This window comes from Pangasianodon hypophthalmus, chromosome 14 (assembly GCF_027358585.1).
Source record: "Pangasianodon hypophthalmus isolate fPanHyp1 chromosome 14, fPanHyp1.pri, whole genome shotgun sequence".
Lineage (NCBI taxonomy): Eukaryota > Metazoa > Chordata > Actinopteri > Siluriformes > Pangasiidae > Pangasianodon > Pangasianodon hypophthalmus.
The window spans coordinates 5154921-5179392 of NC_069723.1; the positions used below are offsets into that span (position 1 = coordinate 5154921).

General features: G+C 40.0%; 2 protein-coding genes and 2 long non-coding RNA genes across 4 annotated transcripts; 2 read left to right on the plus strand and 2 right to left on the minus strand.

Moving 5' to 3' along the window:
• Positions 1-1664: 1664 nt before the first annotated feature.
• LOC128320142 (uncharacterized) lies at positions 1665-20854 on the plus strand. The gene is made up of 3 exons (XR_008303597.1): positions 1665-1826; positions 6726-6965; positions 20721-20854. It is a non-coding gene; the product is annotated as an uncharacterized LOC128320142 (long non-coding RNA).
• LOC128320144 (uncharacterized) lies at positions 6229-10836 on the minus strand. The gene is made up of 3 exons (XR_008303600.1): positions 10499-10836; positions 10091-10268; positions 6229-6563 (listed from the first exon to the last, which is right to left on the minus strand). It is a non-coding gene; the product is annotated as an uncharacterized LOC128320144 (long non-coding RNA).
• On the plus strand, positions 17932-19325 carry LOC113544549 (sarcolipin). Its single transcript, XM_026943387.3, has 2 exons — positions 17932-18092; positions 18905-19325. The coding sequence occupies exon 2, from the start codon at positions 18950-18952 to the stop codon at positions 19046-19048; it is 99 nt and encodes a 32-aa protein (XP_026799188.1). The 5' UTR covers positions 17932-18092; positions 18905-18949; the 3' UTR covers positions 19049-19325.
• Positions 19157-24108, minus strand: kbtbd3 (kelch repeat and BTB (POZ) domain containing 3). Its single transcript, XM_026943386.3, has 3 exons — positions 23882-24108; positions 23395-23560; positions 19157-22140 (listed from the first exon to the last, which is right to left on the minus strand). Exons 1-3 carry the CDS (start codon positions 24106-24108, stop codon positions 20704-20706), a joined length of 1830 nt encoding a protein of 609 aa, XP_026799187.3. The 3' UTR covers positions 19157-20703.
• Positions 24109-24472: the final 364 nt, after the last annotated feature.

Here is a 24472-nt window from a genome sequence, read left to right on the forward strand (position 1 = left end):
TTCAGAGTACGGTCCTGGGGGTCTGTAGATAATAACTAACGGAAGGGACTGTGATGACTTATCATTAGCGACTGCACTTATGTTACTATAAAGTGCTTCAAATGAATTAAAGTTTTGTCCTAGTTTCTGTACGATGGTCAGATTATCCTTATGAATAACTGCAACGCCTCCTCCTCTACCGGTAAAACGAGGCTGATGTATGTAGCTATAAGCGGGCGGACTAGCTTCATTTAATGCAACATAATTGTTCTGCCTAATCCATGTTTCTGTTAAACATAACGCGTCATACTCCTGATCCGTGATCAGTTCATTAACTAAGAGCGTTTTAGACTCAAGAGATCTGATATTTATCAAACCTAGCTTTAGAGTAGAGGTGCAGGCTGCACTCTCAGTATTATTATCTAATGTAGGTATGTTTATTAAATTGCTAAAACAGACTTTAGTCTTTCTTAATTTTAATACAGCACGGGGAACAGACACAGTCTCAATGCTATGTACCCTAGGTGACGACTCTAGGCAGCTAGCAGACGGTTGGGTTAAGCCAATTGTATCAGTCTGGTGAGTTGAACAGTAGCTATTATAATTGCAATCTAAGGTATGGCTTACCAGTCAGATGGTGCGTAGTGTCCTAGAGATGTTGTCCGAGAGGACCGCTGCTCCAGCTCTGCTTGGGTGCAGGCCGTCAGTGTGGTAGAGCCTAGGACGCTCCCAGAAAATATTCCAGTTATCAATAAAGGGTAATTTCTTGTCTTGACACCATGACTGTAACCATTCATTAAAAGCAAATAGCCTACTGAACCTCTCAATTCCTCGCTGGAACGTGGGAAGCGGTCCTGACACGATGATCCTCGTCGTGGGCGATGTGCTGCGTACCTTCTCAATCAGGCTTCTGAAGTCCTTCTTCAGGATCTCCGTCTGCCTCAGCCTGGTGTCGTTCGTGCCAGCATGGAGGACCACAGCTCCGATGTTCTTCCCATTCAGGGTCGCGGGTACCTGTGCAGCGACATCGAGAACACGAGCACCAGGAAAACAGCGAGTGCGCACCTTACCTTTAGCCGTGGTTACAAAAATTGTAACAAAATGGAAAGATCGCTTGAAAAAAAAGAATCACATGATTTTTTTTAATTCTGGTATATAATTGAAAATAGAATATAAACTGTTCCTTCTTAAAAATAAAGAAAATATCACAATTAATTTACTTTAAAAATACATGTCTTTGATTAAGCACTTTCTAAAAATAGTAAAATAGACCAAGTAAAATTAGCATAATTAGTAAAGTGCAGCTATTAACACATTTAAACACACATAAAAAAGCTGAAGTGCACATGTGCTAAGTCAACACTGCTGTGTAGTTAGCTCAGTAAGTAAATGTTTTTTTTTAATGTTTTGTAAGTAAATCCAAGCACTAGGAAGCTAGTTAAAATTAGGCTAGTTACTATAATCTATAATTAAAACCATTTGCCATGTTCATTTCACGAGTCGGGAGAGAACAAAGCGTCTGTCCTCCATGTTTCCCAATGCCAGTAGTGGACATAAGCTACACCCATCCAGTGCTTAACATGAGCAGTTACCAGTGTCTGTCGCCAGAGGGCGCTCCACTGCATTGCCACCTGTTCCTCCTGCTCTCCGCCTTCCCAACGCAGGACCCAACTCTGCCACTGAGGCTCCACTTGCAGGTCTGCCCCTTCCAGGGAGGAGGAGCCAATCTGAAGCCTGAATGCTGATTCGGGAGGAGCAGAAACGTGAAAACAGGAAGTGACTGTAGAACAGGCATCATGTGCACAGACTCACCCAAACTCGACTGTTGAAGACTGGGAAAAGAACAGGTGACTTTTTTTTCTTCAATTAATAGGTAACTGAATGAATGTGCAGGTGTACAGTCAAAGTCAGCTTTATTGTCATTTTTAGCACATCTAAAAAGGACTAAATTAAAATAAAAAGGACTAAAAGACAACAATAAATACAGACAAATACAGACAATAATACCATAAGGTACACAGAATCACACAAAATTAAACAAGTCACATAAATATGAAATATATGAAATGTATATAAAGTTAGAAATGGCTATTCGGAAGTCTGACTGCTTACGGGAAGAAACTGTTCCCAAGTCTGTAGGCTCTGGCCTGAATACTTCTTGGCCTCCTCCCAGACGGGAGGGGCTTAAACCAGTTGTAGGATGGGTGAGACGGGTCCTTCCTGATGGAGGTTGCCTTCCTCACACTCCTTGTGGTGTAAATGTGCTTAATGCCAGGAAGGTTGGTATCAGTGATGCACTGTGCCATCTTCACTACCCGCTACAGAGTTTTCCTGTCAGATGCTGTGCTATTTCCATACCAGACAGTGATACAGCTGGTGAGTACACTCTCAATGACATCTGTAGAAACCAGTGAAGATGGAGGGGGGCATGCCAGCACTCTTCCACCTCCTTAGAAAATACAGGCACTACTGGGCCTTGTTTACTAAGGAGGAGGTGTCCAGTGACCATATTAGGTATACTGGAGATATGCAGGCCCAGGAATTTGAAAATCTGCATTGTTTTAACTTCTGTGCCATTGATGAATAGTGACTGATTAGGAGCTTTGGTGCGTCTGAAGTCAACAATAATCTCTTTTGTCTTGTTGACATTCAGGGAAAGATTGTTGGAATCACACCAGGCTACGAGTTGGTTCACCTCATCCCTGTATGCTGTCTCATCATTTTTGCTTATGAGCCCCACAATTGTGGTGTCATCTGCGAACTTTATGATGCTATTGCTTTGGTATTTTGCAATGCAATCATGAGTCAGTAGGGTGTACAGTATAACAGTGGATTCAGTACACAGCCCTGTTGTGCCCTAGTGCTCAGTGTGATGGGTTGGGACGTCTGTGTGTTGATTCTGACAACCTGTGGTCTGTTGCTCAGGAAGTCAAGTATCCAATTGCACATTGGCGTGTTTAGTACAAGTGCTGACATTTTTTTAATTAGTGTCTGTAGGATGATTGTATTGAATGCTGAGCTGAAGTCAGTGGACAGCATTCTAAAATATGAATCTTTGTTTTCCAAGTGTGAGAGGGCCAGGTGAATTGTGAATGCGATTACATCATCTGTAGAGTGGTTATGTCCTTATGCATATTCTGTTGAGGGTCCAGTGTGGGTGGGGTGAGTGCTTTGAGGTGAGCCATGACCAGTTTTTCAAAACACTTCATGATCACAGGGGTGAGTCAACAGGGCGGTAGTAATTGAGACGACACTGTAGATTTCTTAGGCACCGGGGTGATGGATGTGGAGTTGAAGCACACAGGGATGACCGCCTGCTCAAGGGAAATGTTGAAGATGTCCATAAAAACATCTTTTAGTTGGTGGGCACATTCCTTGAGTATGTGGCTTGGGATACCATCTGGTCCAATGGGTTTGTGGGGGTTCTCCCTGAGGAGGGTCCTCCTAACATCGCTCATAGAAAAAGATAGCACTTGTGGAGGGGTAGACTTGTGGAGGTCACCTGGTGGAGGGGTAGACTTGACCATCCTCCTGGAGTTAGTTGCTTCAAATCATGCATAGAATTCATTCAGCTTGTCTGGTAGAGAGGTGTCATTCGTACAGGTGAGGTGATTTTTCTGCCTGTAGTCAGTGACACATTGAATGCCTCTCCACATCCCCTGTGGGTCGTTGTTATTGAAGTGCTCTTTTATTCTGGAGGCATGTGTTTTTGGCTTCTTTGATGCCATGGGTGAGATTAATCCTGGCTGCTCTGAGTGCCACTCTGTCACACGATCTGAAGGCTTTATCATGGAGCTTTGAGCAGTGAGTGGACTTTAGTATTTAGCCAGGGCCTCTGGTTGGGATGTTTAGTGATTTTCTTAGTGAGTACATCATCCACACACTCACTGATGAATCCAGTGATGGATGCTGTGTATTCATCTAGGTCAGTGTGGCCATTGTAGCATCCTCCTTGAACACGTTCCAGTCAGTACAGTCAAAGCAGTCTTGAAGAGCTGAGCTTGCCTCCTCTGGCCAAACTTTGATGTTCTTGGTGGTTGGTTTCTCACGTTTCTGTACCGGTTTGTATGAGGGGATTGGCATCCGAGATGTGAGAAGAACATTCCCTTTTTCAGCTTATTAACAGGGTGGAAATAAAGAGATTAGCTACGGTATCAATGAAAATCAGTGGCACAATAATGGTTGATGTTGAATATATTTTTAAATAATTGTATCTCATTTAAATTTATGAAACAAAACTGACTTCCTGTCATTTTGCTGAATGCAGCTGCACAAAAAAGTGGCAGAAATGTACAGTCAGGTCCGGAAGTATTTGGACGATGACAGAGTTTTTGTGATTTTGCCTTTATACACCACCACAATGGATTTGAAATAAAACAATCAAGATGTGATTGAAGTGTAGACTTTCAGCTTTATTTTAAAAGGTTCCACAAAAATATGGCATTTACCATTTAGGAATTACAGCCATTTCAAGCAAAGCACTTCCATTTTCAGGGGCTCAAAGCTATTTGGACAATTGACTGACAAGAAGTTAACCATTGGTCCATTCCCTCGTTACTTCAAGACAAATGAAGCCGATAAAAGATCTGGAGTTGATATCAGGTATTGAGTTGGCATTTGGCAGCTGTTCGACTGGAGCTACCAATATGAAGTCCAAGGAGATCTCAATGCAAGTGAAGGAGGCCATCATTAGGCTGATAAAACAACATAAATCTATAAGAGAGATAGCAAAAACCTTAGGTGTGGCCAAATCAACAGCTGGGTACATTCTTAAAAAGAAAGAAAGCACTGGTGAGCTCAACAACATCGAAAGGCCTGGAAGACCACGGAAGACAACTAAAGTGGTGGATCACAGTCCTTTCCTTGGTGAACAAAAACCCCTTCTCAACATCAACAGAAGTCAAGGATACTCTGGAGAAGGTAGGCATATCATTGTCAAAATCTACAATCAAGAGACGCCTTCATGAATGTAAATACAGAGGGTTTACAACAAGGTGCAAACCACTGGTAACATTCAAGAACAGGAAAGCCAGATTAGACTTTGACAGAAAACATCTAAAAAAGCCTCCCATGTCCTGGAATAAGATTCTTTGGACTGATGAAACCAAGATTAACTTGTACCAGAATGATGGGAAGAGAAAAGTATGGTGAAAGAAAGGAACAGCTCATGATCCAAAGTATACCACATCATGTGTCAAACATGGTGGAGGAAGTGTTATGACATGGGCATGTATGGCTGCCAATGGAACGGGCTCACTGGTGTTTATTGATGATGTGACTGCTGACAGAAGTAGCAAGATGAATTCTGAGGTGTATAGAGCTCTGTACAGTATATAGTGTATAGTGTATACTCTCTGCTCACATTCAGCCAAATGCTACAAAACTGATAGGACGCCACTTCACAGTGCAGGTGGATAATGACCCTAAACATACTGCGAAAGCAACTCAAGACTTTTTGAAGGCAAAGAAATGGAATATTCTTCAATGGCCAAGTCAGTCGCCTGATCTCAACCCAACAGAGCATGCTTTTCACTTACTGAAGACAAGACTGAAGGCAGAAAGACAAGCAGCAACTGAAGGTTCAGGCAGTCATTGACTGCAAAGGATTTTCATCCAAGTATTAAAATTATGGTTATATTTACAATTATGTCACTTTGTCCAAATACCTTTGAGCCCCTGAAAATGGAGGTACTTTGTTGAAAATGGCTGTAATTCCTAAATGGTAAATGCCATATTTTTGTGGAACCTCTTAAAATAAAGCTGAAAGCTTACACTTCGATCATATCTTGATTGTTCTATTTCAAATCCATTGTGGTGGTGTATAAAGGCAAAATCACAAAAACTCTGTCATTGCCCTGACTGTATAAATAAGAAACGTGATAAATCTAAAGTGGTGTTGTGACGTGAGTATTTTTACTCTTATGAACACTTTTATAATGTTTTAGTAATAATTCTGAAAGTGTGATGATTAAGGGTTCAGTGCAGTACAAACGAAGAAACAATACTATAAAGTGCATTCCTTTACATGGACGACAACACCACCTGGAAAATGATGCTTTCAGGCCCTTTTCCTTAGCACCATTAAAAGAGTTGACACACTCTTTGTTCTCACCGCCTCGCAATCAAAAAAATTCGCACTGTCAACCTGTTGACCGCAGCAGCAACTATATTTGCGGCAATTTTCAGTAAATATTAATGCATAATGTGCGTTGATTACTACATTGACTACATTTAGCATTAATCATTTTTTCTGTGTTTAATTTTGGAGGGAAGTCATTGCTCCCATAACATAGAATACATTTACAGTATGTATGCATTAATATTTTTCTTGTGCTTCTATGGTCATAATTACTCACATCCTAATGTTATCTTATGTTAAGGCATTCACATAAGCATGCACAACAAGTGAATATCAATAAATGCAAGCAACTGTTCAATTTACCCAAGAAAGAAGTTTGGTCAATCGTGCAAAATAAACAACCAATTGCATTGAACAAAACATTTTATTATATAATACATCCAGGGAGAGTGTAGATGAGTTTTTTTCTTGAATGGGCAGTCTTCATAGAAACTCATTCGACCTCCTACAGGGAGAGAAAGATGGTCTTGTACTAAGTGTTGCTAAGTAACAACAAATCTAGTCACCGAAGATAAACTTTATATGTTAACAAAAGGCAATAAATGTAATTAATTTGAGATAAATGTAGGCCAACTGACATCTGGTTCTCTTTCAAATATTTGTTCAGCATCTCACTACGGGAAACAACTCGTGCGTGACTGATCCTGGAAGCACCAATAACACCACGTCTGTCAGCTGACAGACTGATCATGACAGTGATGAGGGTGTCCTGCCTATCTAACATAAGACACTGCCGAAGGTCCCTTCTTCATTCATGTTCTCTTCCCCATGAAGATCAAGCTGGAAGCTATCCTCAGCAAGACCTGCTAAAGATATTTGCTCAACACTTCATAGACGAGCCCTCAAGGTATGTGGCTGAATGCAGCTGTTTTTGCTATCGGGTGTATTCACTTTTATGGTGAATAGCCTATTATTTGCTTGGGATACATTAAGAAAATTCATGTGAAGTTCAAAATGCTCATGGAAACAGGCAAAGATAGGTACAAGGGTTGTGGTGAGCTTAGGCTTCAAAATAAACTAGACAAAAAGCCTAGACTGAACTCAGATCTGTACCATGCGTTTCTGTCAGAGGAGCGCATCAGGTCAATTCACGGCTGTTTATCCATTTTTCAGACTATCTTTATGTCTTCTGGGGCTGATGGCCTCGACAGTCTTGGTCATTCCATTGGGACTGCTGCAAATGAGAGTGTTTCAACACTGGACTGCTGCACAGTGCTTGGGTCCAAAATGCCACCTCAACTGCAATGTGATTGTATCGTGACTTTGCACGTGTGCTCTCCGTTACTGGAGAGATTGCTTGTTTCTCGAACCAGGGACTCTGTGGGGGCAGTTTCTCTATGAAAGGTAGTGACAACAGATGCATCACTCACAGGATAGGGTGCAGTGTGCAAGGGGAGAATGGCGAAAGGGAAATGGCCCATCTAGCTTGAGAATGCACAAAAACTTCCAAGAACTGTTAACAGAGTTTCTGGCATTGAAACGTTTTGTGCAGTTTCTGTGGAACCACCACATTTTGATCAGATCAGAATACACAATGGTGGTGGCTTATATAAATTGTCCGGGGGGGGGGGGGGCTCATGCTCTGCTCAGCTCCACAACCAGGCATGGTAACTGATTGTGTGGGGCATGAGGCATTTTCATTCATTGAATGTGAGAGTGGACCTTCTGTCCGGAGGGAACTCTCTGCATGGAGAGTGGGCACTCCACCCTGAGATGGTGAGCCAGTTGTGGGAGAGCTTCGGCCGAGCTGCTGTAGATCTCTTCATGTAGCAAGGTCAATAATGTTAATTCACTAGCTTTTATTTTATTTTTCTTATTTTTTTCTTTGTCAATTAATTGTTTTTCATGTGATTTATGGAAATTGTGTTGTTCTTGTTCATAAATTCCTGGCCAAAAGTTTGCGGACACAGGACCATAACATTTATACAGCATGAGCTTGTTGAACATCCCATTCCAGATTTAGTTCCAATTTGCTGTTATCCTCCACTTTCCACTACATTTTGGAGTGTGGCTGTGGGGATTTGCCTACTGAGCCACAAGAACATTAGTGAGGTCAGGTACTGATGTTGGGCGAGGAGGCCTGTGGGGATGTCACTGTTCCATTTCATGCCAAAGGTGTTCAGTGGGGTTGAGGTCAGGGCTCTGTACAAGCCACTCAAGTTCTACCACTCCCAACCTTGGCAAAATGTCTTCATGTGATAATGACAATGTGCACAGGTGCATTGTCATGCTGGAACAGGTTTGTGCCTCTTAGTTCCAGTGAAGGGAAATTGTAATGTTATAGCCTACAAAAACATTCTATACAATTGTGTGCTTCCAAGCTCTCTCACCACCACTCCCCGGATTCGATTCCCGGCTAGGGAACCAACCCCAGCCACTGGGGCTGCATGCAGCAATGCGCTCTCAGTGCCGGTCTCAAGCCCGGATAAAATTGGAGAGGGTTGTGTCAGGAAGGGCATCTGGTGTAAAAACTGTGCCAAATCAAATACACGAACCTGTGATCCACTGTGGCGACCCCTAATAGGAGCAGCCAAAGGAACAACAAATTAAAAAGGGTCTGGAATGTATAATGGTTGCCCTCCCCTCCTCCACTCAGTCTGATTGTACCAACTCTAAGAATGGTAAGGGAATGCGGTCACTCAGTAATACTGATCACCCCGAATTGGCCAGGGAAGTTATGGCTGACAGAGATAATTCAGCTCTTGTACAACCAGCCCTGGCCTCTCCCATTGCTCAGGGATCTTCTCTCACAAGCATGAGGGGAGATTTTTCAGACAAAGTAGCTCTCTGAGCCTGGCTCATGAGAGGTTAAACTTAAGCATTTCAGGCTTGTCTCTGAGGGTGATTGAAACGATCAAGAGCGCAAGAGCGACTTCAGCACGCTCTGAATACGACGGGAAATGGAATATATTTGAGCAACGGTGTGCGTGAAGATGCATCATTCCTTTCCTTTGTTCTGTCACGGATGTGTTATGTCTTCTCCTGGAACTTTTGGATAAAGGCAGAAACCTTAACGGTAGAGATTGCTATCTTGCTGCGATATCTGCGTGTTATGTGGGGGTTGATACTAATACAATGAGTCACCACCCACTTGTATGCAGGTTTATGAAAGTTTTAAACAGGGTTTCTAAACCAGTGATTCTGCAGTGGGATCTGTCTCTGGTCCTGTGTGCACTTTCCCAGGCCCCTTTTGAGCCTTTGCTGAAGGCTGCTTTGTTACTCGCTCTTTTGACTGTGAAGCGACTTCATGCTTTGTCGGTACATGACTTGTTCATTCCTTTTGCTTTGGATTTCTCGAGAGTGACTCTCAAGACCAATCCAGCGTTCATGCCAAAGGTGAGCGCTTTTCACCTGCCACCTTTTTCTTCATTGGAGAGGGATCAACTTCATTGCCCGGTTCGTGCTTTACGTCATTACGTGGACAAAACTAAAGCACTGAGGAAAGGTAAACAACTTTTTGTCTCATGGGCTGATTCTCATAGGGGTAAACCTATTTCATGCCAGTGTCTGTCTCAATGGGTGGTGGAAGCCATCATATTATGTTATAATAACATGGGACTTGAACCTCCAGAGGGCCTGAGGGCCCATTCTACCAGAGGCATGGCCATTTCTTGACCGCTGTTCAAGGGTATTTCAGTCCAGGACATGTGCAGTGGTGAATTGGGCATCGCTTCACACTTTTGTCCAATTTTATCGGCTGGATGTTACAGAGCCGTCAATGGCCCATTCTGTCCTTAGTGTGAGTTTTAAAAAAAATAAACAAAACAAAACAAAAACCACTCTCACAGTGTTTTTTCCCCCTCCTATGTGCCTGTATTTACATCATTGAGTCAGTTGGGTGGTCTGCTTCGGACAGCATATCTGCAATACGGGAGTATATCCCATAGTGAGATACTGAATGAATGTTTGAAAGAGAACTTTAAGTTACTTATGTAACCCTGGTTCTCTGATAACAGGAGTGAGGTATCTCACCGCACTTCCCTCCTTGCAGTTGCATGGAGAAGAGATATGCTGAGAATGAAGAAGGGACCTTTGGCAGCGTCTTATATGTTAGGGAGGTCGGCACTCCCTCAGCTGACAGGTGTGGTGTTATTGGTGCTTCCAGGATCGTTCACACCCGAGGAGTTTCCCATAGTGAGATACCTCACTCCTGTCATCAGAGAACCAGGGTTACGTAAGTAACCTAAAGTTATGGTAGCTAGTGAATTGTTGCTCACGCTAGCTAACTGCATCTAAGAATCTAACTGCAACTGAATCTAAGAATCTAATTAGCTATTATCTAACGATAAACATTAACTAAAGCTGACTATATAATACCACTATTGACTAGATTCATGAAAGGTCAGCTAATGCGTTAAAATGTCAATTTCATCAACTTACCAGCGAATGTGTTTGGGAAACACTGAAGTTAATGGGGTACAGTGCTGGAACCATTCAGTGTTTGGAACTATCGGCTGCCCCAAGACACGAGTCACTGCCACATGCTCCGATTACAAGAGAAGTCTATGGCAGTGTTGAAACACTATTTCAATGGCGCTGCTTTTCACCCTTCTCTGATTATAGCCATGCCCCTGAGTGCAGTGTAGGGCTGTGATTGGACAGTGATTGTGTTTCACTGTGGCACAACTGCAATGCACAGAGGAAAGTGAAATGAAGTGCATCCGGGATTTACATTAATTTCTGACATGATTTCGGCATTTAATTCTTAAAAAGTAAACACTCAGTAAAGTGTAAAGTCTTCTATGTGTTTAACTTTGTGAGTTTTATGCATTATAAAATAAATAGTCAGAATAAACAAAAATGAGGATGTTGGACCAGAGGATTGCATTTATGAAAATTATGAAGAATAACAAGTGATAATGTTTACATGTCTACGATAGCACAACTGCAGATTTACAGCCAAAATGAAATCTGAATTTCAAACCGCAAACCATCTTTAAAAGTAAACCTAACTATTTTTCACTGAAAAGATAAAGCGATGCAAAAACAATGCAGTGAAGGTTTTGCTTTTCAGTGTGGGACGTTGTCGTGTCAGTAATGAAAAAAAAAATACTGAGAGTGTATTGCGTATTTCACGTTTTCCCCACATTGTTATTGCTTTTCTATCTAACATGGAATCTTCACCATAGATGCTCATCACTAGTAAGATACTTGTGGTTTGTGAGGGGCAGGGTCAAGGGGCAGGGTGCAGTTACTGACACTCTTCAGCCACTTTGTGTGTACTTACAGAGAATGTAGGCAAATTGACTCTGAAATAGAACAGGTATAAGAACTGTTGTTGCTCCGGTGCTGCTCTAGTTATCGCCTCGTTCACCTGCGTGGACTTTATGATTTACATTTAGAACAGATTTATGATTTACATTTAGAATCCTAAAGAGATGCCTGAAGAATTGCTTTTCACTTTTCCACTGGAAACAACACCTGAATGCTGAATTCACACAGATCTCACACACTCACCAAACTGACTTCTGTAGAAGTTTTACTCAATCTCCTGATGTGCCTCGGATTCTGGGCTGCAGGCGTCACACAACACCGCACCTGCACACAGGAGAGAAACACACCTGAAGCCAAAAGCGTTCGTAACGGGCGGGGGCGAGGAGGCGTCGTGGTCTTTGGACCAGAGGCAGCCACGCGCCCGATTGCTGCTGCGCTTCCCGTGTGCTCTCGTGGCCTAGCAGCGTGGGAAGCCGCATGTGCACGTACCCCAGCCTGCAGCACAGAGTCATGGCACTCGGTACGGGCCTGCACACGGAGCGCGCGCTGCCAAACTCCACCGATGTTACTTTGTCTAATTTAATATCCTCTGTTTAACCGGCGGAAATGCCAAGCAGCAGCGCGAGCGAGAAGAATGGCACAGCACGTTTGTTCATCTGTGATCTTCAGGCGTTTCCATTTCCTTCTTTTCAGGTTTCAAGTTTTTAGATTAGATTAGATTAAATTCAACTTTATTGTCATTACACATGTATAAATACAGAGTAACGAAATGCAGTTTAGCGTCTAATCAGAAGTGCAAAAAGCAACAAGTGCAGTATGTACAGTATAAACAGTATGTATAAACAGTAGTAAATAAACAGAATGTCCCGTTAAGAGCAGTTATGTACAGACAAGGGCAGTGACAGATAACTGGAATTAATTTAAGATAGTGGAATTAATTTAAGATTAATTTAAGTTCACCCCGAGGCTGTCCAATAGCTTCAGACTACGTCATAGCTGGAGTTCGTGTGTGGACCAATCAGTTGAATGGGTTATTAAATACACTTTATAGGAGTTTAATTACTGACTGTAGTCCATCTGCTGTGCTGCACAAAGTATTGGCACCCCTCTGCCCCGTCCACCAGAGTACGTAATTTGTATAGTTTGCGTTGCTTGTACTGTGTCCTCACTGTTGTTTGTATTTTGTATTTTCATCTGCACTGTTATATGTTGTGCATCTATGTGTACCAGTTCTACCAAGTCGAATTCTTAGTAGATGCAACATCACACATATCCCATGTGATTTTGTGAGTAATTTGTGATCATGTGAAAAACGTGAAGGTACGTTTCACCATGTTATACACTGAAACTGCACAAGTTAACCTGAGTAAACATGTGACATCTTGTGAACAATGTGATCATACGTAAAAATAAATAAAATAAAATAAATGAACCATGTGAGAAATTAACATGTGAAGAAAAACACACACAAGTGTTGACCCTAACCCAGAATATTTCTATAAAGAAAAGAACCCTTCTGGATATTCTTTTGCTCAGGATGCAGGAAATGAAAGATGGAAAGCTAGCCTGCTCACTTATTAGGTGTCGTTATGCCTTAGGGCATCCTGTGAAATCAGGAGTGTGTAATTCTCACCAGTTTAGTGCAGGTCAAAAATTCCTCCATTAGCATACTTCAAAGGCATGGTTTACTTTTTACTTGTTCTACAGCCTGCAGCTAAATTATTTATACATTTTTATCAATCAGTGCAAAATCCTGTTTTTTAAATATAGTAAAAATAAATTTATGAACAATAACAATAAGGAACAATAATGACAAGAAAATGTATTTAACAGAAAATCACAGAAAGGTCTTCAACAGTAAAAGCAGTATGAAATCTTAAAAGTTTATTTATTTATTTATTTTTAATTTATAATTTTTTTTTTTTTTGTAATATTGAACTTTAATATTGGCCTGCATAAATAAATACTGTATGGCTGTTTGATTAAAAAAGTAATTAATGTCCTGTATATTTTCCCATTGTTATTGTTAGCTACCAAATAATTAACAAGTAATGACTGGCCATTTGATTTAAAACAAAAGGGTTGTCTTTGACCTTTCACAGTATTGTACATAAAGTATGCAGGCGAGTGTGTGAACAATGCTGCTCCCAGGAGCTCCCTGCTCTCTGGGTGGGAGGGACAAACTCTCTCTCCCCTGTCAATCAGAGTGACACTAGGCAATCATGGGAGTCTGTGAGCTCATGTACTGTATGTGGAAGAGAGTAGATGGCACTTTCTTCTGAGTGTGTTATGCCACCCTGTGATGCAGCATTAGCAGCAGTTTGAAAAGATACAGCATGTGTCCTGAAGGGTTGGTAGCTGTTGTATGGTAGGGAAAAGCTGGCTGGTAGGTGGGAAACGGCCAAGACCAAATTAGAATATGAACTGTGAGTCTGTAACTGTATGTCAAACTGTTTTTATCCTGAAACTCTCTTCAGCTCCAGGTTACACAAATCGATTTTATGTTCACAAAGTACATATTGATTTCTTTTCTGTCCACATCCTTTTAAAAGACAGTTATTCAAGGAGTAAAAAAAGATTTGAAAGAAAGTTTTTTCACTTCTTTTAGGGATCGTAACTGTATCCTACAGTAAAAGCTTTTGAGTGTCAAAGGCTGGTTTGTGTGTGTGTTGAAAGCAGTGGATCTCACAATGGAGTCATGTTTCTGGGTGGTCTGATGTGGAGGTCACATATATAGCTGTGAGTGTGTTGATAGTATAGAAGAATTTTCTTAATCAGAGTATGTTTCAAGTATCATTATCATATAATCCATGAAGTCTAATCAAGAGATAAAACACTTAGAAATGACAAGAGTTTTAGTACATTTAGTACATCCTACTCATGAAGAGAGTGACTTTATGCATATGATTTTACAAGAATATTTCTGTATGAGAATACTTCTGTATGTGAATCAAGAAACCTAAAATAAACTGGTGTGACCTTGCAGGTGGACCCTGCTTGTGGGAAAACAATAGGCACACAGTTCTCATTCATAAATTGTATATTTTTCAGTCCAGGCTTGCTCTGTCATATCTCATGGGAAGGTGTTTTTTTTTTTTCACTACCAGAATACTGAAGTGCATTGTTGAGGTTGCAATGAATGTTTTTTTTTTTTTTTTTTTTAATAAATTGACTGAGCTCACGCCACAGTTAAAACTAAGATAGATGGACAATGAAATAATTGCGGTGAGAGGCAGGGGTGTGATTAAAAGAAAAAAAGAGAAAACTCTAATGAGATCATTATTTTTAGAATTATATAAAAACACAAGCCACGACTATGTACATCATATGATCTGCAGACGTCTCGGCTTTGTTGGTTGATTCAGTAAAGTTTGATTTTTGGCATCCAAAACCCTTTGACTTTGGAAAGTTATTTTTCTTATTCTGAACTGAGGAGTTTTGCCACGACAATAGCAGGCGTCGAAACATTTCGAAAGTGTTTCCTGGCACGTGAACAGGATGACCTTGAACTTCATGCCACAAGTCATATTCACTCCACATGGCCCCCTCGTCCCCTCATTCCGTCTCCTGGCACATCAATAGAAAGAATTCAAAACATTTTACCAGTCCACTTGTATAAAATATTATGAATGGTTAGTTATAGTGATAGATGGGTTTAGCAGTCATAGTTTTGCTTATGAATTATACTGTGAAACGTCTTTCACTTTTTAAGATTCCGACACATCCTGTGTGAAACCAGATCAGCTGGATGTTCTCTTCATTCTTCTGTAATTCACTGCTAGAACTGTGTATTGTGATTTTTTTTTTTATGGAGCTATAGTCATGTGTTCTGGAGATTTGGACCAATGAACAAACAGAGCAAATTCTGGATGAGACACAAAATGCTTTAAACATATTTATATATTATTTATATTACTTATATCATTCTTCCTGACTGGGTGATTTTTGTGATTTCTTTGCACACGTGGTAAAGGTTTTTTTAATCTTTTTCTGTCAACTTTTTTTTCTGCTTTTTGGTTTGTTTTAATTATGTGCAGTGTGAAACTAAACTAAATAGCAACCGAACCAAAAGAATAATTTTCACTCTGATTCAGACTTTATAAATGGGCTAACTGGTGTGAAAGCTTTGATTGAATTTGTTTCATTTTGGTTCTAAATGCCAGATTCCAAATGCACTAAAATCCTTAAAGATGGGTTTTAACACTCACTGTGTGATGTTGAAGTATGTAAAGTCTGAAACTGAAACAGGCCTGAAGTGCTCTGCTATCTGGTGTCCCATCATTGCTAGTTTTGGCCACAAAATGGCTGACAAGAACTATATTACCCATCAGCCCTAGCACATCACCATGTCATACACCTCACAGATCATGCATACCGGTTTCCTGTTGCACCCAGTTAGCAGCCCTACTTAAGTTCTGGTTTCTGTGTGTGTATGTGTGTTTTGTCATTTATAGTGTTGTGTGTAGCTTTGATTGCATTTAGTTTCATAGTTACTCCTTTTCTTGTTCTGTTAGTTCATGTTTATGCTTCTTGTTGTTGCTTTGGTTGTTTCGTTTGTATTACACTTAATAAAGAAACCACCTGCACTTGCATCCACCTCCCAGAATATCTGATATCTGGACACATTGTCTCCTTGCAGTAATAAAGAATAATTTAATTTATTCATTTATATTTTATATTTGTAATCTGTACAAATATTACACTGTACATATGGAAACACTGTCACAAGAGTGCAATATGTGTGGAATTTTATACCGTCTGTGTTTCCTCTTCCTGTGTCTCCAGATTTTATCCCACACAAACTTTTTCTGTTGCTGACTAATGTTACAGGAACTACGTGCCACTTCTGCATCTGCCTGAGTGCCAGACTGTGTACGTGAGATTACAGTGAGGACGTGATGAGATCTGTACTGTTACCAGCGTGTGTGAGTGTGTGTGTGTGTGTGTGTGTGTGTGTGTGTGTCTGTGTATGTGTGCGTGTGTGTGTTTAATCTTCCTCACTGTCCGACATTGTCTTCAGAGATGGAAACAACATGCACATATGACATATTCACATCCAAATATGGAAATATGAAGAGGGTCATAATTTTAAAGATCCAATCAGAAAACAACATCAACAACATCCTTGAACAATAACACAACAGAAACAACCTGACCACAAGACAGAATAAAACATATAAACATAAAACTGGTGAACATTTGCATGAGCTCTGTTTGGAGTTTGACAGTGAGGAATCATGTAAAGTCTATTTTCAGTCTTTATCTGGGTCAGTGATGTGAACAGCTGTTAGCAAAGCTGCCAGACCTTCTGGATCATTCTAAAGACTGTAGTTTACGTGCCATACCAGGAGGATTTCTTATGACAAGAAATTCTGGATTGATCATTTCTACATTTGTTTATAATTTTTTTTTTCTATAGATGGATCTATTTTATGTTTAGAGATCTTACTTGAAGGAAAATGTTAATAATCTGCTTTGTTTGATATGTCCTGGTGACACTTGTCTTCCCATCAGAGATGTTTTTTAAAACCTAAATTATGGTTAATATTTCAGTGCTAAGTGAATCATGTTGTAAATTTAAGATCTCTCATGAAGGCAAATATTTTTCTGAGCTCAGACATGACACAACAAATAGAACTGTTAAATATAGAACAGAGAAACAGGAGATGATAAAGATTTAGCCTGATGCATTTCACCTACCAATAAACACCACAGGACATCTCTGAAAGCAACATTACAACATTTCATGAGCAACTTTTAATGTCTAGGTCATTGAATAATAATAATAATTTTTAGAATGAATTTTTACAGTAATCTATAACTGGTTTCAATACATAAAACTTTTATATTAAATAATGAAATGGCTTCACATTCTACAAAACACATCAATAGACAAAAACAACAGAGAAATGACAAAATTTCTTACTGGTTTAAATAATTCAGATTATTTGGATATGCAAATTGGAAACACCCCCAACCCTACATGCCCCACACTGTTCTTCTGTTGCCTGATCTGCTTTTATTATGCAATAACACTGTCCGGTTACATGTTCAGTCATAACTCAGATTTGTTACTGATATTTATCAGACGAACAAAATGTAGTTAAATATTAAAAATGAAGACAAAGCGGTTGTGATGAAAAATGTATAATGAAATGTAGAAAATGAAGCCCTCACACGCCACTAGTGCAGCTTTCCTTAACAGGAAAAGGTTTTGGACTTTATAGAAATCCATTTATGGGAATAAAATAGATTTGAATGCATATTTTTGTCTGTATTTCTGTCCAAACCTCTTGTGTTCCTGTGCTTGTATTATTGTATTATTTATTTAAATGGCTTTATGTTGCTGTTATGCCAAATTCAGTGGTAACGTCACTGTGTTTTTAATGAAGACTGCATAATAAACTGCATCACTCTGCCACTGCCGTTAGTTCATCAGGAAAAAAAATAATGGAAATCACAAATAGAATGATTTCATCAGTTTAATTATGTCCACATATAACACTATAAATATGTAAGCACATACACACACACAGAACCTAATTCCTCTTGGCAGTAGTCTTTGACAATTTCTCAGTGACATGAGGATCTGGGAGGTGCTTCATCATCAGAGTACTTTTAGGGAGAGATGTTTTGCAGAGCGCAGTGCGACACAGAGTTCTGCACAAGATAAGAGATAAGAGAAAACAAAAGAACCAAAGAAAAGAGAGGACGATTTCTGTTTCTTTAGGACTCTTTGACCCAAGAAGCCTCTTGGCAGGTAAGCAGTCACCTGTCTAGGTTTGTCATCTTGCTGATGGATTTTCATGTCTCAGTCATTATTTACACAAAGTTCTGTCTGTGATTAAAAAAAATCTGCATGCTTTCTAACTATTATACTGTTTGTAAAAATCTGGACCAAAATCAGGCCTAAAAGTTTGAATCCACTTCCAAGAACTGTTTATAACCTCTTAAACGCTTATTATTATTATTATTGTTCAGTTATTTATTTTAAAGCATGTTAATCAGCAACTATATTGAGATGTTTGGTGTGTGAGTATTCACACTTTAATAATAATACTTACTATTATTCTTTAAATATACAATAATGTTGTATGTTCACTATGAGTCTTTATGAATGTCAGCTATTCAGTATTATTTATTGCTTATTATTATATGGCCTTAACAAGTACTATTATTATAACAGCTGCATTGTTCAGGCATGTATGTGTGCTTGTCTGCTTTATATAAATGTGAATCAAGGCCAGAGAGCTGTCAGTGTGAAACAGTTGGACAGATGAGAGAAGAGAATTTAAAACTTAAGGATGATTGGTGGATTTAAATGTGGGTGTGGCTCTTTTCTTGTGACACAAATTCTCTCTGATCTACAAATTCTAAAAAATGTTTGGAAATTGCACAAAAAATCTTTTGGACATTAACTGTCAGAAATTATTTAAATGTTTGCACTTTTACCAGATTCACTCTGGGTTAAAGTTCATACTCACTTGCATCTCATACTCACATCCTGCTCTTTCTTCATCTTCAATTTGAGTCAGATAAAATACTTCATCTTCTCCCTGCTTTCTCTTTTAGAACCGTCCCAGCCCTTCCTGGCTGTGCCCCCCTCGTCTGGGAGAGATGGACCGATCCACACAGGAGCTCTTTCTGAACTTCATGATCGTGCTGATCACAGTTCTGCTCATGTGGTTGCTCGTCAGATCCTATCAGGAGGCATGAACATTTCGGCCTGGAATGAGAGAATGTGGAAGAGCTGGCCGCCGTGATCGGCACGTGCTGATTCAGTGCCAAATGTTGTGGTTATGATTTGCTTACATTAACCATGTAATATGAAGAATAATTCGACTGTGACTCTTGACACCTTTTCTTGCGTTTATGTACTTTTGCACAACTTGTGAACCATTTGCATTTCCAAAGAATGTGTTAACTTTATAAATTTAAGCTTAAATTGATCTAACTTTTAAAGTTGTGCTTCCAATAAAGAAAAGGAAAAGAACTGATGTGTAAGTGTTAATGTGTCTCAGGCACAGCAGCATTTAAAATGAATTATATCTAATATTTAATCATTAATATTAGTCAGTTATATACATACTATCATGATAACCATCATTCCTTCAATCCTTTTTTTTTTAACCAACAATGATGGTTTATGTTTTATTTCCATCACCATTTTTGGGCACTGTTCTTTTTAAGGCCAAGCATCTTTATTTGAAAAGATGTACAGACTACAACACATGCTATCAAAATCTCAGACAGAAGCCATGGTTTAGTAAGTTCAGATGCAAACACAAACCGAGCATTACTTCACAATGTGTAGTGAGTGAGAGTCCTTTTTATAGTGAGTGTGTGTGTGTGTGTGTGTGTGTATATATATATATACATATATATATATATGATTGGAAACAGGTGAGAGTAATCAGAAGTCCGGGGATGGAGAACATATTAGAGGTGATGGTTCCTGGGAATCATAGTCCAGTGCGGCCATGTCTGTAGGCAGCAGTGTGTTCTGGGAAACTGAGTTCATGGAAGGAGTTGACCTGACAGTTTTAAAGCTCTAACAATCTGCTTGCTCTTATCTTATGACATGTAACATCCACCAAACATCTGACAAATATAATTTAATTTACAATCATACCACCAGCAAAGAGGTGCACCGAATGAGTGGCATGTACAAGCTGAAAGGTGCCTATAAATAAATAAAAAATGCTAATCTGGGGTCAAAGCGCAGAGTCGGTTGTGATGCAGAGCAGGGAGGTTTAAGGGCCTTGCTTAAGGATTAAAAAGTGAAAAAAGTTGTAACATGCAATAAGTTTATATTGTATATAAAAGTGAGTGTGTGCAGTTGTGTGCACATGGTGCCCTATGATGGAGTAGAGTATTCCTGCCTCGGGTTTTTGGGATAGGATCCATTGCCACCCTGACAAGGATAAAGTACTGAATAAATAAATATAAAATGAATGATTATAAAAGTGCATGTATAACAGCCAGTGAAAATAAAATGCATGGAAAAGTAAATAAAGTATGTGAATCCTTAAAAAATATCTGACAACCATTTGCAGCAGCCATGGAGTTCACCACTGAGGAGCTTGACTGCTGCCGCAAATGCCTTTTAGATTTTTTTTATTTGAGTCATGGCAGAAGCATGAGCCTACACACAAAAAAGCAAGGGCTGCAAATACTAGAGTCTTAAAGCAAACATGTATAAAGATTTTACTAACTTCTATTAAAGGCTACAACATTTTTACATTATTATTTTAGCCTAAGTGTGAGATTGGAAATACAAGTCTGTGTGGAAATGTGTTTTTGGAAACATAAATGCATACTGTAAGAATATGAGTGTCCGTGTATTAGTAAGTGTATCATTTATTGTGTGTTTATTGTTTCTCAGCAGGTTCGCATCTCCATGGATCTCGGTAGTGGTTAAAGCTGATCACCTGGCAGTGAAACTCAGTTAATGCACACGGCATCGGTGCCACCTCCTGCCACTTGCTGTGCCTGCTGTCATAAACCTGCACCTCATCTGTGATCTCATCGGGAGAATAATCCCCTCCCAGGATGTAGATTTTTCCCTGCACACCTATTGCGCCTGCATTAAAGCCTGCACACTCAAAAGTTCCCTCGCTCTTCCACACACAGGTCTCTGGACAGAATCTGTACACCTTATATGTGGACAGATCACACAGGTAGAGTGTCGTTCCAATAGACACAGCTTTAACAAGAGTGGCGTGAAAGAATTGGCCAAACTCTGCTACCAGCTGGCACCACTGATTAGCTTCAGTATCGTAGCGGAAAAAACAGTCCAGTGATGGATTGAAGGCATCAGAGGTCTCCAGCTCGGAACCTAGAGTGTAGATGATGGTGCCACACACTGCTGCCTCTGGGAAGTAGATCCGGCGTGGTAATGGACTCACAGACTTCCATGTGTGCCCTAATGGGTCATAGCACTCCACATCTAAGAGGCCATGCATTCCAAGAGTTTTACCACCAATGACGTAAATATGGTGCAGGGTGGAGACAGAGACATGCATGGTTCGTGGGAAATGCATTGCCTGGATTTCTACAAATTTTCCAGTGACAGGACAGTAGCACCATGCTTCCCTCGTAGCCTCATGCTCAGGCTCTGCAATGTGAAGTCGCACCGTCCTGCAACATTTGCCTCGGCATCCTCCAAAGACAAACAGCTTCTCTCCAAAACTGGTAATAGATGAGCCAGGGAGGTCAGCAAGCTCAGAGGATGGCAGCTGGTGCCAGTGGTTGGCTGCCACATCATAGCAGAATGTGTGGTGCTTCTCGCCGTTTTCCTCCGTTTTATGCACATATATGTAGCTGGATATTGTGGATGGACGGGCGTTTGGAAAAAGGCCACTATACTCTGTCACTTGTGCCAATGCTGTCATCACTGCTCTTGAACATTCTTCACTATTCAGTATCAGTGCTTCGGACTGGCCCATTTCCTCCAGCCTGGCAGGGGGAAGATGGTGCAGTCGGATGTGCGAGAGAAGCTCAGGAAGTAAACTACGCCGAAATTGCAGGTCATGCTCAGTCCACAGGATCAGAGATCGCAGTGCACTTTCTTCGTCTGGGACATTGAGTGAATCTGAAGCTAGGCAGCGACGCAGGATTCCTGCAGGCATCTCCAGGAAGTCTGGACTAGAGGAAAGTGCATGGAAGTTGGCCATCACAAACTCAGCAGCGCAGTGCAGAAGGTGAGACGAGCCATATCCCTCAGCGATGGCCAACATGTGAAGGCAGTTGGAGAGGTCAAGTGTCTGGATTAAAAAATCACTGCAGGCCTGGGAGAGTGCACTCACCTGCAAACAAATATTAATGATTAAATAATGAAACTTTAACAAACTGCACTAAGTAACACAAAATACTCATGAAAGATTTTTATTTATCTCTACAAATAGCTTCAGCATTTTGGCCAATAAATAACCTTTGGGACATAATGTTATTAATGGATAAAAATAGTTGTGTGTTATGGCACGGTTTTGTTTTCTAGAGATGAAACATTTCATACATTAAAAATTTTAACAACTTAAGTCTATGTAGAATGATGACTTCATAGACAGTAAGCTTTTCAATTAATAAATCCAATCTGACTGTTAGGGTTCTCACATAGTGGAGAATTAATGAAACTGAAGAACAGAGGAATGAAGACAGCATGAATATGTTTCCATGTAAATCTCATTAAATAATCAGTCTTATAAAATTGCATCTTAATCAGTTGGAATCAAAATAGGAACATACTACAAAATAAAACAATGCTGAGCTAGACACAACAAATCACATCTTAAAGTGACCTTGACATTTTTACATATGAATTTCCTGAAAAATCTGTTTTTCTCTGTGTGATTATATTCATTTACTGCCCAGGGAGTTTAAAAAAATCTTATCAGTGGTTGTAAATGATCTAAGATACATTTTTTTTTCATGAAAATCGTGACACCTGCCGAAGTTCCTCATCAGTTAAACTGTCGCTCAAACATACAGCTACAGGTAGTTTTTATATAGAATAATATTAATAGAAAGTGCTATTGATATTGCACATAAAAATCAGAAAAGGTCAAATGGCAATGCTGAAGATTTAATTATACAAACAAAGAAAGAAAGCAGTCGACAAGACATCTTTTCCATAGTTAAAGCAAAAAATGTTTAGGCTGGTTTATTTGTACATAAAATGTCAAACCGCGCATCAGTTAACAGCTACACACAGGCTACTTATTACATTTCCAGCTTCAATGCTCTGATGCTCTTAAAAATGAAAGTAAATAAATCAGTGCAATAAATGTGCAAAATAATAAATCTGTATATCATATTACACTATTTAAAGATGATTCTTAAAAATTGCACTCGTGGACAAGCTGGCGGCTCAGCTGAAGTTGCTGATTAACTGAGAACAGTGTGGAAACTCCTTATAGCTTAAGGACGAATGGAGACCTCAGTAGTGTCCGAAAAATGGATCATCTAGATTGGTCTCTTTGAGCAGGCATGCACCGCTAAACTAGCTGAGTGGGATTGGATAGTTACTCTTTCACACAACACTGTACTTTATAAAGTGTCACCTGTAGAAAAGACGCCATCTGGAAAAGCATATCGACGTTTTCCTCCATGATTTCCATCTGGCCCAAGTACGCAAAGTCCAGAAAGCTGCGTACAGCCTGCGGGGAGAGATTACTCAGTGTGACCGAGCCACCATCACGCTCTCGCATGTTCACCTCAAACATGGTCCTGTGATGGAAAAATGGCACAATTATCATTGTATATTTGACGATAAACCAAGTGCTGTTGACTAATAATCATGTCTTGTCACTTGGATGCAATATAAAGCAATTGAGTGCATACTTACTAAATCTCCATTTAATGATATTTACAGGATTATTATTTGTGTTTTGAACACGTTCTACAGCAATAAAAGCTGATAAACGACTCTAAATATGAGGCATTTCTAACTCTAACCTAGCTATAAACCACCACATTTTGGATAGCAAATAATCACTATTGGCTGATTGTAAGATGTTTCTATTAACAGGTTCTGCAGAAGTTTCTAACCTGAAGAAGTCACTGCAAGCGGCGAGGACACAGCGATGGCACGGCAGGATCTCATCCTGAACGTGGATGCGGAAGTCAAAGAGCGTGCCTTTGTCACGGAATGCGCGTAGAACACTGAGGATCTGATCACCATGACCTTCACACACCAGCAGCACTGAACTCGGTTCTGAGCCACTGTTACAGATCGGTCGGACCGCACCTGACACACACTCTTCATCCATCAGCATGGAGACTCTGAGGAAAGAGATGGAGGAAAAAGAGAAAAATAGATTTTACATTGCACCATTTCCTAATTTTGCTTCAATACCTAAATTGTTTAGTTTAATCATATGTAGACTGTTATATGTCTAGTTCACTTCTTTAGTTCTGCACTGGATGCACTTCTTTAGTTCTCCAGTGCTTAGGAAAGGCTAATGTTACTAACAAGAAGTGCATGGAGTATGGAGCATTACATATGAGTATGTAATTCCTCCCACAGTGGTGTTTAGTGTCTCAGACAGACTCGGTGATGTGTGTCTAACTCTGTATAACACACAGATGACTACAAACATGGACAGAAGTCAGAGAGAGAAAAACACTCACGCTGAAAAT

Excerpts from the sequence above, each read along its gene's own strand:
- LOC113544549 (XM_026943387.3), top strand. The coding sequence starts at position 18,950 with ATGGACCGATCCACACAGGAGCTCTTTCTGAACTTCATGATCGTGCTG.
- kbtbd3 (XM_026943386.3), bottom strand. The coding sequence starts at position 24,108 with ATGCTGATGGATGAAGAGTGTGTGTCAGGTGCGGTCCGACCGATCTGT. Across the intron at positions 23,561-23,881 it reads GCTTGCAGTGACTTCTTCAG|GACCATGTTTGAGGTGAACA; the intron begins GTTAGAAACTTC and ends TTTCCATCACAG. Across the intron at positions 22,141-23,394 it reads AGATGGCGTCTTTTCTACAG|GTGAGTGCACTCTCCCAGGC; the intron begins GTGACACTTTAT and ends ATTTGTTTGCAG.